Source organism: Phaethon aethereus, assembly GCF_964289735.1.
Source record: "Phaethon aethereus genome assembly, chromosome: 1".
In the NCBI taxonomy this organism is placed as follows: Eukaryota; Metazoa; Chordata; class Aves; order Phaethontiformes; family Phaethontidae; genus Phaethon; species Phaethon aethereus.
In genome coordinates, this window is record NC_138575.1 from 103,382,282 (window position 1) to 103,399,881 (window position 17,600).

The window sequence follows — 17,600 nt, forward strand, 5'->3', positions numbered from 1 at the left end:
AAGTTGAGGAAGTTCCAAGCAGACCTCTGTAATTCATGTGCATGGATGTAACTGATAGATTACATATAACTGATATATTACTGATAGATATAAAGCCACCATCTTTGTCTTCAGGCAGTCGAACGTCCTGTTGGCCTTTTTGGTGGATGCTGTTACAGCAATGACATACTACATGAATCGATTCTGAATGTTTTTGTTGGCAGAGGAAATAACAGGTGTATAATTTCCCAGTTCAGCCATATGTAATTATATATAATTTGGCTTAAATAGATCTAGAGTTTCCACTGCTCCAGTCTTCCAATCTGAGGCATTGTGTTGCTCTTAAATGCCATTTCTGGAAAGGATCCGAAAATAATGCTTCAAAAGTTAACAAAGAGCTTGGGATAGGATATAGAAGATGCCAGATAATTTACTGCACATCTCCCAAGTTCTTTTGGGTAGAAAAAGTATTCTCATGTTTTCCCAAAAGCTGCTTTTCTTTTCTTGATACAGACATTCACATGGGGGTAGGGTGGGGAAAGTTAGTCAGATGAGAATTTTCTAAAGCTCAGATAATCATTTATTAAAGCAGTCCTTGGCTTGCCAAACTCATTAATCTCATTAACAGGGAAGGAGGGCTACAGTGCATGGTTAGCTGAAAGCACTGTGTTTACTAAGCAGTGTACTTCGTTCACAAGGGAAAGATTTAAATATTCAGTGTCACTGTTTTATCCCTGAAGCTGAAGTAACGTGATGAGTCACTTGATCAGCTCATGTCACATGCTGGCTTTGGCCACAGACTGCGGTGGGGTCGGGCATAGAGTTGCCAGATACAGGTCTGACCTGGACCCCTTCATTTTTCAAGGTGTTCGTCATGTCTCTTGCATTGAGATGCAAGCTGGGAAGCACGGGCCTCTGGAGAGGAGAGAGAGAATAAGACAACGTCACCACTTGGTTCACCTTGAGAAGCAAGCAGCAATGTTCTCTTCGTGCTGCATGGCCCCCACGTTTCTGCCTCCCTAGTCCCTGGGAGAAGGAGGCCTGGCAGAAATGTCCCAGCTGCCACGTCTTGAGTTATCTCTCTGCCTGTGCCTTGGGAAAGCGGGGGAGATGCTTCATGCCCCTGCCTCTCCTATAGGAACATCTTGTTGGGACCTCAGCTGTGTTTTGTGGTACTGTGGAGAACACCCACACTTAAGCATTTAGATTTGGGTCCAGGTGCTTCTGGCAAAACTAGTGACATCTTCTGTGCATCTTCCACATGGCACAAGTACGATGTGCATAATGTCATATGTCGTAATGTCAGTAACTTTTTGTTAGTATCGGTCACTATCTTACCTCTCTGAAATATGCTTTCCCCTAGGTTCTGTCCATACTGTGTTTTTATCCTGTGACTCATATTTGTAGACTTTGTTGTGATTTATAGTTTGGACATTGATAACTTTTTGAAATGAATATTCGGTCTTGGTCCAGCCTCTTTACTTTCCTTTGGCAAGATCTCTGCTTGCTTTTGCTTTTCAGGTCTTCAGCTGTCTCCAACTTGACCTTGTCCCTTCATGCCTGCTGTTGTCATACTGTTGATGCATTTATTGCTCTCTGTCTGCTTCAGCTCCAGTGCTTTAGTCTATGCCTTTTTTTTCCCATCCTAAAGATATCTCCTGTCATTTCACTTTCTTTTGCCAGCTTCCATCTCCTTTTCATCTCTAGCTTCTGGAGTGGGTGGTTTATTTTTGCTGACTCCATTTCCTCTCCTCTCTACATCATTTCTACATCTCCTGCAACCTGGCTCCAGCCCTTTGAAGTTATTTAGACCTAGGCTGAGACACCTTCTTCAGCTGCTTCCAGCTGAACATAAGCTTCCTGCTTGCATGATTGTCATCTTGCTTATCCTTCCTATACTTACCCCAATACTTTACCCTTACTCTGTCTCTTTTCTTCTTTCTTGGCATTTCCCCGTCTCTCCTACTGCTTCCCAACATCAGGAAGCCATTCTTTGTGCTCAGTCTTCCATTCTTCCCTAAGCTTCCCCCTTCCCAACATCAGGAAGCCATTCTTTGTGCTCAGTCTTCCATTCTTCCCTAAGCTTCCCCTAACTCCATCAGTCCTTCCTGATGTTGTGTAAACATCCTCTTCTGCTTTATTCTCTTGAATGTTTTCTTGTGTCTTGTCCTCTTTTTCCTTGTGCAGTGCTCTGGGCCTTGGGGTGTATGGTAACTGGGTGGAGGGAGCTGCCATCATCAACATTTCCCATACTGAAACTGGTTCCCTTTTCTCATACGAACCGTCACTGTCAGGCCCTTCTGCCTGTCAGCTGCAGAGAGTGCCCCTGGTTGCAAACTTCTTCTTTCTTAAATGCCCTCTCCTTGCTCCTGGACTGTTCCTGTGCCCCCACGGGCCGGCATATCCCTGCTCGGGGAAGTGTCAGTACGTGTTTCTAGTGTTGTGTAGGTGCTCTCAGTCATTGCCGCCTGCAGCGCAAGAAGGAGGGAAGCAATGAAGGGCATGTGTGGGAGGTTTTGGCCATTCCCCTGCAGGTAGATGGAGTACCTCACTCTCCCGAGGACTCTCTACTGGTATTGCTGACTGACTCTTGGCTTCTTCCTAAGCTACATAAGGATGTGGCAGCAGTCTCACGAGTCTTCTCTGAGGCCTTAATACACCAGCTCCAGGCTGCAGCTCTCCCGTCAGCTGGTAGATAAACATTACGTGTTGAGATCCATCTCTTCCCTGGGAATGTGAAAAACTTGAGTGTTTGGGCCATTTTTCTCCGCACCTCCCACATGGAGCAATTTCTCTCAGTGATACATGCCAGCCCTGGCAGGAGCTGTGCAATTTGGATCCACTCCTTCATGCATCTCTAGAGTTTGGCAGAGCAAGCAGCACTAACTGGGCACCAGTGCACAATGGGCTGGGCTAGGCACTGTGTGCTGCCTGACTTTCAAAGAGGAGGCGTAATGCCATCAAAATTGGGAGGAGGGTGACTTACTCTGCCTTGGGATTGTTATGAACTCAGGATCTGGCCCCTTGGCTGACCTGCTGTAGAAGTGGAGTAAGGCCATCCCTAAAATACCTCTTCCTTGTCTGTGAACCAGCCACAGAAGCCTTCAATCGTTACGCCACTGTGTTAGGGTTTCTACAAAGCTTAAGAATACTACATTTGAGCCTTCAGCCCAATTGTGCTCTATTTTAACTTGTGGCTGTAGGCTATGAAAAAAGCAAACTTATTTCTACTGCCAACATCTGTGCTTACATGCATTGAGGAGTATTGCACCCTAGCACCTGAAACAGGTGGACATTTTAATTTTATGTATGTGGGGAGAATGATGCTATGATAAAATGCAGTAGCTCCCTCTTCAATTAATGCCAAGGCATATGACACTCATGTTTTTGTCTTTTAGCTGAGGTGGAGGGGTTGCAGGTCACCGTGCCTGAGAAGAAGAAGGTGGCCATGTTGTTTCAGCCTGCTCTGCTTCGCTGCCATTTCTCTACTTCTTCCACCCAACCAGCTGTGGTACAGTGGAGGTTTAAATCTTACTGCCAGGACCGGATGGGAGAAGCTTTGGGCATGGCGACTTCTGGTTTACAAACAATGAGCAAGAGGAACCTGGACTGGGATCCCTACTTGGACTGTGTGGACAGCAGGAGGACAGTCCGCGTCGTGGCCTCCAAACAAGGATCTGCCATCACTATAGGGGACTTCTATAAGGAAAGAGATGTCAGCATTGTCCACGGTAACTCTCCTGCCCCAGTGATGCTTGATGGAGGTTGGAATGGACCCCTAGCAATTTGGGATACTGGAGGCTGGCAGTAATTGTTCAGTTAACTCACTTAGGCTGCTGGAAGGGAGCTCTTGTATGTCAGACATTTAGGATTCAACCAACCAACCCTAGACCCAAAGGTCGTTTCCTTTGATGCTTCCCTTCATCTGACTCCATGTAGGTCTCCAACCCTGAGACAGTATTCTTTTTCCTTTGATGAAGTGAAAGGTTTTTATTCCTAGCTTCTGCATATTACTCTGTATATAGATTTCCCTTAACAAAGGGGTGCCAGCAAAAGAAGTATGAATTCTGTCTCTGTGGGCTAGGTTTTTCTTCCTTGCAAACTCCACTGATCTTTTTTTTTTTCCTCTGTTCCGAAATACTAAAATTATCCTACACCTCATGTTTGCTCAACTGTGGACTTCACAGCTTACCCTGTCATGAACCTAAACCCACGCAGCCTTGGGCAGTGTGAAAGGAAGAGTTTTCCATGGGGTGAAGTCAGGTTAGGTGGAGATGGGGGTTGGCAGGGTCCTTAAACATTTGGTCTGGAAAGCTGTGTGAGAAACCTTGTCCCTCAAAAGTACAAGGCTTCTGCTCTACTCAGGAGACCACCTAGCCAGAAGTGGAGGCTCCTCGGTGTGGAGAGCATGAGATCAGCCTCAGCAAGGGGGAATATTTTCCTTTGCCTTCCTCTAGCCTCTTTGGCAGATGACTGAAGTGCTGTAGAGAAGACACTGTCTAAGCCCTTCTTGCATGGCACGAATACTGTTGGGACCCCAGGCCTTAGGTGATAGGAAGGACAGAGAGTGACATTAGTTACCTGTTCTGCTCTCAGCACTTGCAGAGTGAGCTGCCTCTGTGGCACTACCAGCCTGCCCACTTAGAGCCACAGAGTCCTGACCCTGTTGTTTTTTCCTGAATATTGTGATATTCTGATAAGATTAACACCTCTTCTTAGTAAGGAAATGAAATGGATTTGGGACGTAGAAATGAACCCAGTGCTTTCACTTTTCCTATAGGTGTGGGAGGGAAAGCCTGACTTTTCTTTATTGCCTTTCAGATGCAGATCTTCAGATTGGGAAGTTGATGTGGGGAGACAGTGGGCTCTATTACTGCCTTATTATCACACCGGATGATGTGGAGGGCAAGAATGAAGAATCGGTGGAGCTGCTTGTGCTCGGTAAGCCCCCTTGCCAGATTGCTTTTTCAGCACATCGCTGATGTGTCTTTCCTTCTGCTCTCTCGCTTTCTTTACGTATCTGTGCACCGTATTACTATGGGTGTAAGATCTATGTAAAATAGTCCCTGCAGTACCTTCACCATTGCCTTGCACCTTGTGCAGTCATTCACACCTAGGCAAAGTGGGCGGCAAATGCTACCAAACCAGAATAGTAATGTTTACACCCACACTGCTCACACCTTACACAGGCGTAAATGACTACAGAAAGTGCAGGGCTGTGGAAAGTCAGAATACTTGTTTTTAAGGCATAAAACAATAAACTTGCAGCAAAGTGAACACTTAAGACAGTCTTTTAAAAATAGACACCCAGAAGGCATAAAATTTTGTGCGTTTTGCAATCTTTTAACATTCTGTTTGTCCCACTCTTCTGACCTGTGAGGATTTCAAGAAGCACTGTGTTTGCTTGTGTCAGTTTGGGAGATTTTTCTGTCTGCCTAATTATACTTGTCCAGTTAGAGGTGCAGTTTCAGAGTCACTCTAATCAGGTCTAAGCTAGTGCTGGTTTTAAAAGGACCTGTCCTCTCTGCGGTGTCCATGCTTGGCTCTGTTTCTGTTAAGCTTCCTTGGGCAGTTAAGCTTCCTGCTCCCACTGAGCAGGATCAGTTTCTTTCTTATTTGCTGGGTTAGCTTTCAGTGATGGCTTCCACAGTCCAGCTCACTGTAGAGGTCAAAAAAGCACCCATCCCAGCTAGGGGAGACAAGCAGAGTGGAATGGACCTTTCAGGGACGTATGCTGAGACTGCCTTGAGACAGCTGTAGTACTTCACCCCTGGACTGCCCCAGGAGAGTAAGATGAGTTTTTCCCAACTTACCTTAAGACCTGGCCACGTCAATGTTCGTCTGGTCAGCATGCTTGCATGGTTCTTGTGTGTACGGATTCTGTACATACTGTAAAGGAAATGTTAAAAAGGTTGGGTCTATAGTGTGTAGGTGATACATAGAGACATACGATAGAACATGTCTGTCAAGTGCCTTTGCTCTCATGGCTAAGGTCAGAGTTTAATTGGCATTTATATTTGGAGCTGTAGTTGTCATCACAAAGTAGACCAGATTGAATGGGTTAGTGACTCTAACAGTGCCGTCACCTCCCCTCACTCCTGCAGATGTCAGTCAAGCAATGGACAATTGGAGAATGAGTCCCTCTGGAAAACAGTGTCATACCCCTGTCTAAATCCAGAGAGTGACTGTGTATCATATGCTAATCAATAACAGGCCCAAAACTGACCTGTGTTAGTTCAGGTGAGGTTATCTCTGCCAGGTAGCAGTGGTAGCTGTTACATAACCTCTCCAGAGGAGCTGTCTGTGGTTGCGTGGTGACAGGCTGCTGAATTTTGTCCCTTTTTCACCTTCCTGTTCAGGAATTGGTGTCTTCCTCTTATGTGTGTCTACAACTGTGCTCAGACACCAGTGATGAAACAGTGCCATGGTAACAGGAAGAATCTGTTTTTCAGTGAGTACAGAAGATTATGTGGGGGGGGGAAACAAAGAAATCTCCTCTTCTGAAGATGGCCAGATGATGTCCCTGGCCCCAGTTTGCTGTGGTTATCTTGGGAGGAAACATGTAGCTTAGGCTGTGTTACCTCGACCGCATCAGCTTTTCTGTTCACTACAGCCTGTGGGTCTGACCTTGTACTTTGTGCAGCACTCTGCTAAGTTTGGCAGCAGCATGAAAGCATACTTGTCGTGGGCATACTTTGTTCTGCCTCACGCTGTTTGGCGCAGCTTGTGTGTATTTCTTTTCCTGGGTAGTGTGTACGGAGGCAACATTCCAGCTTTCAGAGCAACTCCAGGTTACCTACCCGTTTTCCTTCCTCTCCTTCCTTCCTCTCCTTCTGCCTTAGCTGGTATTTTTTCTTCCTTTTCCTTTACCTCTCCCCATTGATGGCTAAAGGAGGAAGCAGCCACTGGTGAAAATACAGTTTCTTAATATTCTGGCATCTTCTGGGACATTTTTTATTCCATCCCACTGCTTGGACGGAGGTAGTGAGTACAGATGTAGATCGGAGTGATTCCACAGTCCTAGGGGATGTGTGGTAAAATGATTTTGTTTGCTGCTTTGCTATTTGCTGCTCTTTGGGTGGAACACAGGTTCCCTGTTAGAGCAACTGGAGCAGTGGAGGTAATTGTGTCTGTGAGAGACACTACGATTCCCACAGCACATTGCTGTTTGCTCCCTGCTGACAGTGGTCTTTCAAATATAATTTACATTGCTTATTTTTGGGCTGCTGCATGATTTAAGCATAGATTAGAATTTTGAATAGAGCAGAGGTTCTACCCGCTCATGTTATCAGTGGGTGAAGACAGGAAAATCAGAATGGAAAAGGAAATGGGAAAATATCCCTTCTAATGGTTTCACATTAATGCCAAGTTGAAAGGTGTGTTTAGGTTAGAGAAAGATACTGCTGGACAGGGCAGTTTAATATCATGTAGAGACCTTGAAAGGTCTGAGAGGCAAAAATAGTAGATAGCTAATAGCATCAATAAATTAATGGAAATTTGCATAGCTAAAAGTGGAGGATCCTGCTTTTATACAGTGAATTGCACCATTAAAAATTGGTCAAAAGCCACTTCATCACAACTTGGAGGAAAATCCAACACCTGAGCAAATTACAGTATTCCTTTTTTCTTAGGAAAGCAATCAGAGAGACTTCCAGTGAAGTTTAAGTAGCCAGTCAGCCTGGGTCATGATGGGAATGCATGTTGGGTTTTGTCATCTGGATGCATCCTGTTGACAGACAAAGCGGCTGAAAAACTCTAGGTAGCAGCAGAGAATCCTGTGTGCTTTTCAGGCCTATTTCAGAAAAGCATATAAGCATTTATTTATAACCATTTGCGCTCAGCAAAGCTGATGGGACTTATAAAGCATACCTGATGTCAAGCATGTGGTTATGTGCTTTGCTGAAAAGACCATTCAGTAGGTTTTGCTTAGTTAGGCGCTTTAACCCTCTCTAACAGAATCAATGCAGGCAAGGGAAGAGGGGTAATAACCTCTGTGCCTCAGAAACACAGGAGATTGGCTGGTAGTGAACCTCCTGTAGAGTAAGGAAAGAATTGAAATTAAAAAGTACCATTACACTTTTATTAAATATTGGTATTTTGGTGACCTTTGGAATCTCCAAATGGGGTCTAGCATGCTGGAAACTCTGAACTCTGTTTCAGCTGCAGCAGGACTAGACTATTATGGAGCTTAGCAGTTCCAAAACAGGAGTCAAGTGATGCTCTCTGCATTTATGAGTTTTACGAGGAATGTAGAACCCTTTGCTGGTATTACAGCTGGGCTAATGAATCTATTTGCAACTTTACACATTTTTATTTTTTAGAATTAATGTGATTGAATCAAAAAGGCTGAATTCTAAATTTAAGAAAGTCTACCTTTCTTTCTTAGTAGCTAGCAGCTGAGTGTCCTGTTTCTTGAAACACAGACAGCGCTATTAATCAAATTGTTATTTGTAGCCCCTGTGCACTGCTTTTTATATGAGAATGTCAGTGGGCTTCAGTAAAGTTATTCATTGCAGCCTTTGTTGACGAGAACTGCACGTGTACCAGTGCAGTGGATGCAGGGTGCCTGGAGTAACCTTCGAATAAGAAGTACAAGGCAGTGTCAGCGGATACCCCATCCTAGCTTCATGTGACCCAGCTCACATCGGGAAGCAGTCTAGCTTAATTGCATGGGATTGCATATAACCTAGTAAGCCTTTCCAAGAGCCAGAATTTACTAATCGGGTGCAGGGTCCTTTGAAAGCAGCTATACTGCTCTCTTCCCAAGCTGGTACAGCTATAGAGCAGTAGCTGTAGGTATATCTAGGCACAGCTGGCTACCCTGAGATGCGTAGGTCTGTGCAAGCTCGGCAATGTTTGCATGATGAGATTTTACATAGCTTAGACAAGCTTCACAAAACAGTGGCTTCATTCCCAAGGACGTGTCAAGTTCCTGGAAGAGGCAGGAAAGCAATCCACTAATCCCAGTTGTTGGTTTGATGCTTTGGTTAGTGATCCATGTGCTTTGCTAGACAGCTGTTGCCTGTTTTTTTTCCCATCCAATTTGGCAGCTAATACTACATAAATTATATATTAGTGAAATATTATTTTATAATCAATCTTTTAGAAGTTTCAGCTTCTACTGTTGTTAGACTTTAAATAAGAACAATTAGCACTTGAGGTTTTTGCTAATTTCTGAAGTCAGCTAGCACTTAAAATTGGTAAACTGACATCTTTGGTAGTTTGTATTGCCAGCCAATATCGATATAGGCTAAACCCCAAATTTATCAAGTCTAACACCCATAGGTAGGAAAGAATGTAGGTACATATACACACAGCATGTTGCACAGTAATTAGTGTGCTAATAAAGACATGTGTTGGCTTTCAGAGAGGATAAATCTCTACTGGGAGGTGTGTGTATGGAGTGCAATGCTAATAAGACAGTTCTTACTCAGCAAAGTGACTCAATAGCTGGTATAAATATAGCCAGGTTTGGAGTCTCTTGTGTGCCAGGAGAGACTGTATTATAAAAGTTGATGTGGTTTTGGGGACGGAAAAGTTGGCAAAATTTTCCCTTATGAGATGATGGTTTTAGGATTTTGCTCTTTGGCTGAAAAGGTGCCAGTAGCGTCTGAGCCAGTACTTGGTCACAGCAGTTGGCAGAGGCGTCAGTGCTATTGGCCATGTGTTGGGGATGAGAGGGCCAGGTCTCAGCTGGGGAGGTGTCTGCGAGCAGCCTCATGGTGAGGGCTCTCTGACCTTGAGCTGCGCCTTGGTGACCAACGGCGGGTAGTGCCAGCAGGTGTGGGAGGTGGTCAGCACGGGAGCCCTCCACTTAAAAAATCCAGGAAAGGCGTTGATGCCAGGAAGGCTGCTGGTGTCCTCCCACCTCCAAAGTGCTAATCCTGTCCTTGCTAGGTGCTGCTGCCCTGTCGCAGACCACTGCGCTGCCGCCTTTGTAATCTGGGTCCAATCCCCCTCGTCCTAGCCCAGCCTACTCCTAGTTATTTATTTCATACCATTTAGAAGTGCTACTTGTTGCCAAGGTTTTTTACCCCTCTTTTCCTCCTTATTTGCCAGCGACAGCCACACGCTGGTAAAAGACCTCCGTTACTAAGGTAGCCATGGCAACAGCCTCCTTGGAGGTCTTTGTTGCCTGCTAAAACTTTGATCACCAAGAATGGCTGCTGCTGTTTCTGCCTCCAATTGAAGAGAAAGACGGGAAGAAAGGATAAAGTTTACTCCGAGCAGAGGGAGCACGGAGGAACTCATTGCAGAGCCATCCTCTGCCCATAAATCTCACTGCAGCTTCCTTGGCAAAGTATCTGATTTACAAGGGCCACACTTCCTCTCCTACACTTTCCAGGGCAGTGTCCCATGCCAGGAGCCTCTTGCTGTGGCACAGGTTGACAAATTTTTCCAGCACTGAGGAAGAAATAGTTCCCCCTGTAGCTGCTGCCTCCCGTGGCCCCACTGCTTGCAGGTAGGGCTGTGGAGGCAGCCCTCAACAGGGAAGCCAATTCAACAGTTATTCCCATATTACTCAATATTTATCACATCTATGCAATTGCCAGTACTTACCATGTTCCCTTATTTACTCAATTGCCATGTTCCTGACTGCACCTGCGCCTGCTTTATTCATGTCATCGTTTCTTTTCAGCTGCACCACTTACCCCAATTATTTTTGTGTCTTTTCTCTGCAGACTCTCTGCTAATTGTCTGCTTGACTCCAGGTCCTCCCTGATCTGCCGCTATTTGCTCTCTCGCTCTGCCACCCACCTGCCTCCTGTGTATTGACTTCTGTCCTCGCTCGCCTCTTCTGTATCTCTGCACCTTCTGGAGCCACTCTGCGCCCCCTCAGCTTTTCCTCTCCCATTCCTCCTCCTGCCCTCCGCCGGTGCAGCCCGGGGGCTCCCTTGCGCTTCGAGGCTAGCCGGGGCCTGGGGTGTGCGGGGTGCCTGGTGAGAGGCCGCTGCGGGCCGGTAAAGCCCCGCAGCAGCGCGGTGGGAATAGAGATGGGAGTGTGTCCCAGATCTGTGCTGGAATGAGGACAAGCTCTGAGCTCCAACGGAGCTGCCTGGGACAACCCTGGTAAACAGGGCCATCGTCTGTTCCCTCTTTCCCCCGGGGGTGTCTGCTGGGGCTCGGTGGTGAGAGCTTGCACAGAGGACGCGTAGCCCTTGTGGGTGGGGGCACAGAGCTGCGACTTGGCAGCCATGCCCAGCCGTGTCTCGGGGTGCCTGCGGTCCTCTTTCTCAGGCGGGCAGAGGTGGTGTGGCCAGATGGTCTCTTGGCAGGACGTTTTACTAAATTGTTTTCTCCCCACCAATTGCTATCTAGTCTCAGCCCTCCACTTAAAGTTTCCTGTAAAAAAAAAAAACACGAGAAAAGTGAGGTGAGCTTAACGCCCATGGAAGGAGCAGCCTCGGCACAGAGGGCGGGCACTGGCCGTGGGTGCTGTGGCTGCCTCCTGGCTGGCTTTCCAGCTATGGGTCCGAAAGGAGGCCTTGCTCGCTGAAACTCTGCCACAGCTTCAGGCACTGTGCGACCCACGGTGGTGCCATCCTGGGCTCCCCTCTGCCGGCTGCTGCCTGGCTTTGGGGCATGACCATGCCCAGGCCAGGCTTGCACAGGGTGGGCAGGTGGCCCTTGCCCACCCCGAGCCACCCTGTCCCTGCTCCACTTGTTGCTGGTGGCAGCAGCAATGGGAGGAGGAAAGTGGCAACGGGAGGAGGAAAGTCGCCTTCAGTGAGGGACAGTGGTGGGGAGCCTAAGTCGCCTTCAGTGAGGGACTATGGCAGGGCAGCCATAGTAGCGGGCAGCCCCAGCCTGCTGGCTTCACCCGCTAAGGGGGAAGCAGCATAGTGTGGGGAAGGGTTATCAGTGAATTAATTTGGCCTAGAATGGGGAGGGGGTGCATTGAAAGCTGCCGAGGGCACGGCAGTCCAGAGGTGGGCTTTGGGCTTGCTGGCTATCAGCTGGGGCTAGTCAAGGCGGCAGCATTCAGTCTGAGCCATGGTGGGGTTCGCTGCTGCCACGGGCCCTCCCGCGCTTTGTGCATCCCCGCTGCTGGCTCTGGGGCCCCAGGGCTACATGAGCCCCGCTGGCAGGGCAGGGGAGCAAACCCCCCAAGCAGATACTCAGAGCCAAGTGAGGCTGCACAAGCAGGGAAATACCTGGCTGCTTGTAGGTAGCACAGAGGAACTACTTTGGTTGTCTTTGTAACGACTTACCAAGTTCTCAAGCACTGTTATTTTTGAGGAATGCTTCTTCCCCCTTGAACATGAGCTTCCTCCTGGGGATCAGGAGGCACCATAAGACCCAGCACTAGCAGGGATCAAGGCTCTTTGGTTAGGTTCAAAATAAAGCAGGTGCTTATTTGGACTCGTGAGATGTAGCTTCTGTTCTTCATAGATGTCACTCCCTTACCTCTGGTACCACAAATCCCAGCTCTAAGTTAGCTATATACCTCCAGCTGTTTGTCCATTGGCATCTGTGCTCAGGCTAGGGCTGCACATAGTTTGTGCAGACAGTAACATGTGGGAGGCAAGCTGCATGCCCATGTCTGATCATATGTTCTGCGTGCATGTGGTTTATGTGTACATTGTTTACATACACACACGCAGGCCTATGAAAGAATTGCATATTTTTTTGTGTGTGCTAGGAAGTTAAGGAATATATTTAATATGCACATGAAACATAATTTAAATCTAGCATGCTGTGACACAAGGTATACATTTAGTGCATGTGTTTGGAGCCCACTTGTGGCACCAAAGACTTAAGCCACACATATGTTGTATACATGCCTGTATCTTGTGAGCAGAAAGCGTACATGAGCACTTTCCCATAACAAGGTAGTTGTGAGCAGTTTGGACACTCGATCCTTCCAGAAAATGGACTGCAACGCTTTGTATATGTACATGAAAATGCTGCAGTAGACTGATGGCAAGAGTCCTTCTTCAAAATAGTAAATGAGGAACAATTATCTGAAGGATCACCATAGTATCTTTTACTAAGGCTTCAGTCTTGATGGCCTCGTCTTGATGGCATTACTGTGAGTACTAGACAGCTTTGATGAGTTGCAACTGGTTGCAAAGCACTGACTGCATTTAGAGTATGTTTATTATGGCTCCAGCAGGTATCCTTGTGGATTTTTGATCTTTACAGAATCTCTGCTGAAGCACTGAGAAAAAATGGACAGTGGGAATTTGCTTATAACATGCTTCAAGGACAGACTAGAGGCCAAGGAACTTGGGATCCAGTTCATCATTGTGTCTGAGTGCTGCTTAGTGCAGGACCTGAAGGGCGTGTGGGGAGGTTAAAGGTAGTTTTCTACCACTTTTGCACTGGCTTACCTGTAGCAGCTTCTGTTATATCCATAATGTATGTCTCTCTTCAGAGGGCAGGTCTCCTGCCTTATGCATGTCTCTAAAAAACCTAACAGGACCCTGGTGCTGTATGAGAGTACGCAGCACAGCTGCATGTAGGGCTGTTCTGCTGATGTACAGGTGTGTGTAAATTATAGCTGAACACTGTACAGGATGCTTGCTGTGTATTAGAAATATCTTAGACATTCAGTGCCAAAACAAATAGGCACCAAGCTGCTCGTGGACTTGGATTTTGCTTGTATTCAGTTATAAATTAGAAGTTGACTTGCCTTTTTTTTTTTTCCTTTTGCAAAATGATTCCACAAATTATTCCACAAATTTCTACATGAATCCTTCCCTGGTTGGTTTGCTTCGCTTGAGAGTTGGCCTTATATCACACAATCTTATCGAGTTGCTTTTGCATTTTGAAATAAGTAGCACATACTCACAGTCATGCTTCAAGACTCCTTTTCGGGAGCTGTCTCTGCAGTTGCAGAGCCCCACATGGAGAGCAACACCCATGGATGTTGGATGCATGTGGCTGACTTGTCAAGGGCCCTGGGTTATAGATTTTTCACATCTGTCCAAACTACATCAGTACATTTTTGAAGTAAACAATCCTTCTGTTTGAGGGCTGTTGTGCATTTCCAGGAGCTTTTTGCATGTGTAGAGCATAACTCCAGAAAGATGTTACCATGTAACCATGCTAAGAGGACCTCCGTCTTCTTGTCATTTTGTGCCTGGATTGGAGCAGCTCTGTTCCAGATTCTTTTCCGCCAGCTCTGCTGATAAAGGTAAAGTGCAAGGACACAGAAATGGCAGAAGTGCAGAGGCAGACACCAGGCATCGAGCAGGATGACATCTATGGCTGATAGGAATTCACTTAACAGAGTGCAAGTGGGCTGATGAGGAAGGGGACTGGAGGCTAAGGCAGGGGCTGGGGAGTGTGTTTTTCTTGCAGTAACCTCTCTCCTTGTTCTCCTCCTTCTGTCTTTTCTAGGCAGGACAGGGCTGCTTGCTGATCTCTTGCCCAGTTTTGCTGTGGAGATTATGCCAGGTATTCAGTCATTTCACCCTTCAATCACCCAGTCCTCTGTCATCTTGTCTGTTTATCCTTCTGCAGCATCCTTATGTGGTGTACATTTCACTTTTATGTGTGTTTTATTTGGTGATAAAAAGAGAAAAGCCTATTGCTTACTGGGAAAGTATGTTGGGTTGAGATCTGAGAGAGCTGATGCTGCGGGTGGAATGGCCATGCTGGGAGCCAACATAGAGAGATGGTTGATGTCATGCCAGGATCAGTGTGAGAGCAGAAATGCCAGCACTGTTGAGGGGAAGTTTTATATCAAGCTCTCTGCTCTACCCCTGCTAGCACAAAGGTAACACTGCTCCAGCCTGCAAGACCTCGGCAGCCTCATGTGCCCGTATGGCTTTGTACGTCAGCTGCTCTCGTGCAGTAGTAACTTCCGCTCCCCAGACCCTATCCTGTGGGTACCGTTATAGCCATCGCCACAGATGGTAGCACAGGAGGTGCTAGAAATAGAGCACTGGTTAGCAACCCATCAGTGGCACAGCCCCTCTTGTGCTGCATGGCCAGGGCATTATCTAGGTAACACAAGGTGGTTGGACCAGACATGAAAGCTCTGTGCCCATGATAAATCTCTTGCTAGCCAAACTAATGAGAGCCACCAGTTCTGGCACTCCTTGCGGAGGAAACAGAGACTGTGCAACAGATTGTCCTTGAAAGGGAAAAGCTGTGAGAACATTTAGCCCTTCAGGTCATCTGATCATCCCCTGACAGTGCCCAAGGAGTGTTTCTTTCACACGTTTGTGTAAAAACGCAACTCCAAATAAATGTGCGAAGCTATTTTCAAGTCTGTCCTAGAGATGTGAACAGAGAGAAGGCAGACTGTTCCCTACCTCCAGGGTAACACAAAGCTCCCTGGAAGTTCAGTATGGCAGGAGAGGGATTGGTCTTTTCAGCATAGACAGAAGTTGATTCTCTGTTGCTTAACACTTACTGTTCCCCCCTATTTACAATTTTACTGAATGTCTATAAAATTCTTGTGTGTTGGCTAGGTAGCTTTCTGGTACCCTCACTGCATGGGTATAAACAAGGAGAAAGTGTAAAAGGCAGCAGAAAACCACATTTTAGATGTTAGCGCTGCCTGTTACCTGAGTAAACAAAAGCAGATGCTTCTGCAAGTATGGAACAGTAGTTTCCAGACAGTGAGGACACATAGCATTTCAGTGTGGTAGTCATTTGAATCTCAGGGTTACACAGTTGTATCTGGGACTGGTTGAATCCCAGTTTTGTGCATAAAGGAGGAGCCAGCAGGCTCTTCTGGTGTTTTCTTAACCTCTTCAGAGAAGCAAATGGTCTAACTTCCTGTGAAGTAAAATCCTTCCTGATTGATAGGTCCCTGTGACTGGGACACTGGTTTCAAACATCCACTCCTGGTGCTGCATATCTTGCAATGTACAATGTACATGCTAACCTGACCTCCTTTTGTACTCCTGGAACATTTTTAGAGACCACAGATACAGTTACAATGGACTTGCTGTTTGGTTTTTTCTTCTGCCAGGCTTTTATCGTTTATGGAGTGACTGTGAACTGTTCACTAGTAGCTCTGGAGATCTGACATCTGAGCTTCGTTACATAGCTGCGGCTGGCCACTTCTGTCATGCAATACTATTTCACCACCTTCTCTGTATCAGTCATGGTCGTGGAGAACAAGATGAGAACATGACAAAGGAAAAAGCCACTAAGCTGTTTTCCTGCTCAGATTGGCATGGATTAGGAAGTACAGGACTGGAAAGGATAGCCTGGCTCGCTGTCTTGCGTGCTATCCTGAGCGCCATGTAATTTCCTCCTTTCCGTAAGCTTAGCAAGCTTAAGAGTAGTCTGGGTTTGGCCTTTCTCTCTCCATTGGGTCGCTTTCTTTGATGTGCTGCTTCTAGCTTCCATCTACGTTACGCATAGCCTGTTTATGCTCATTATATGTAAGACCTTTAACTATAATACTTGCTTTTTCTCTTAGCATTCATCCTCCTAGCATATTTACAGGCAGCAGCTACTTCTGCTCTCAGCCTTCTTTTTCATAGGCTAACACAGCAAGCTTCAGCTCTCCTGCTGCAAGGCAGGCTATTGAGTCCCTTCATCCCCTCAATTCCCTGCTTTGCGTCAGCTCCAACCTGAACTCATCTTTTCTTGTACAAAGATGACCAGAGCTGTATAACATCAGTAACTTCAGATGAAGTTACATGGAGACCTTGTATGATGGCATTAATATTTCCCTAACACTACTGGAAATTCCCCCTCTATTGGGCATAGGATTACATTTGCCATTTTTGTGCTGTATTGCGTAAGTGGTTACAGTTCTCCTATGATGGAATAATATACTGGATCATTTCTCTTGTTTTTCAGTTGTTTTCTACTAATGGAAGCCCTGTTTAGAACTGAAATTGTTCTTAATATTTGAACATGTGACATTGAAAGTATTGCTGCATACCTTGAAATTCAGTATATTGCTGCATTTCTTGTTTCTTATTGTAGGCTCAAAGACAGCTGGCCCTTTCTATAATATATCCCAGTCTTCGTCTTTAGTGACAATGGTTCCCTACCTCTTGCTCTCAAGATATATTAACACATTCCTATTTTCTGTGTCGAGGTCATTCATGAAAATATTAAATAAGATAGATCCTAGAACCACCACTTGAGGAACTGTATCAGTAATCTCCTCTCAGCTCTTACTTTTCCATTCATGAAATGCTTCCCTCCAGCCATTTCTATATTCATTAGCTGAATTTTTCTCAGCATATAGTAACTTCACCAAAAAAATTATTCCACAAGGACCAAAATTATCTTCAAATTTAAGTGAAAATCATCTGTTTCAGCTGAAAAAGAAATAAAATATTCAAAAAATAGGAAACATTTCACTTGGCACTTCTGAAATGAAGTGTTTTGATTTGTAAATGCCAGATCTTTCACTGACATTTTTTAAAGGAAATCTTTAACTTCTAGATTAAAAATGGCATTAAAAGGAATTGTTTGGAAAAGAGTTAAGGAAAACTCTAACAAAGCAAAGAATTTTACTTTTGTTCAAACAGAATGCTGTAGATGAATCAAAAATGACACTTCTTTTTGCGTTTTATTCAGAACTAGTGAAAACTTCTGTTTTGATTATTCCAAGTGGAACATCTTTCCTTGACTTCTCAGCTTAGCAATGCAGATGAGAGGTGCACTGTTTTTCCAGCATGATTCTGTACTCACAT

General features: G+C 45.8%; 1 protein-coding gene across 1 annotated transcript in view; it reads left to right on the plus strand.

The window, feature by feature from the left end:
• ILDR2 (immunoglobulin like domain containing receptor 2) overlaps nt 1-17,600 on the plus strand; it is a gene marked incomplete at both ends in the record, with an annotated part of 35,535 nt that overhangs the window by 5,918 nt on the left and 12,017 nt on the right. Inside the window, 3 exons of the mRNA XM_081996450.1 lie at nt 3,378-3,710; nt 4,801-4,920; nt 14,326-14,382. Of these exons, the coding sequence (XP_081852576.1) occupies nt 3,378-3,710; nt 4,801-4,920; nt 14,326-14,382 (510 nt within the window). The remainder of the gene's footprint in view (nt 1-3,377; nt 3,711-4,800; nt 4,921-14,325; nt 14,383-17,600) is intronic.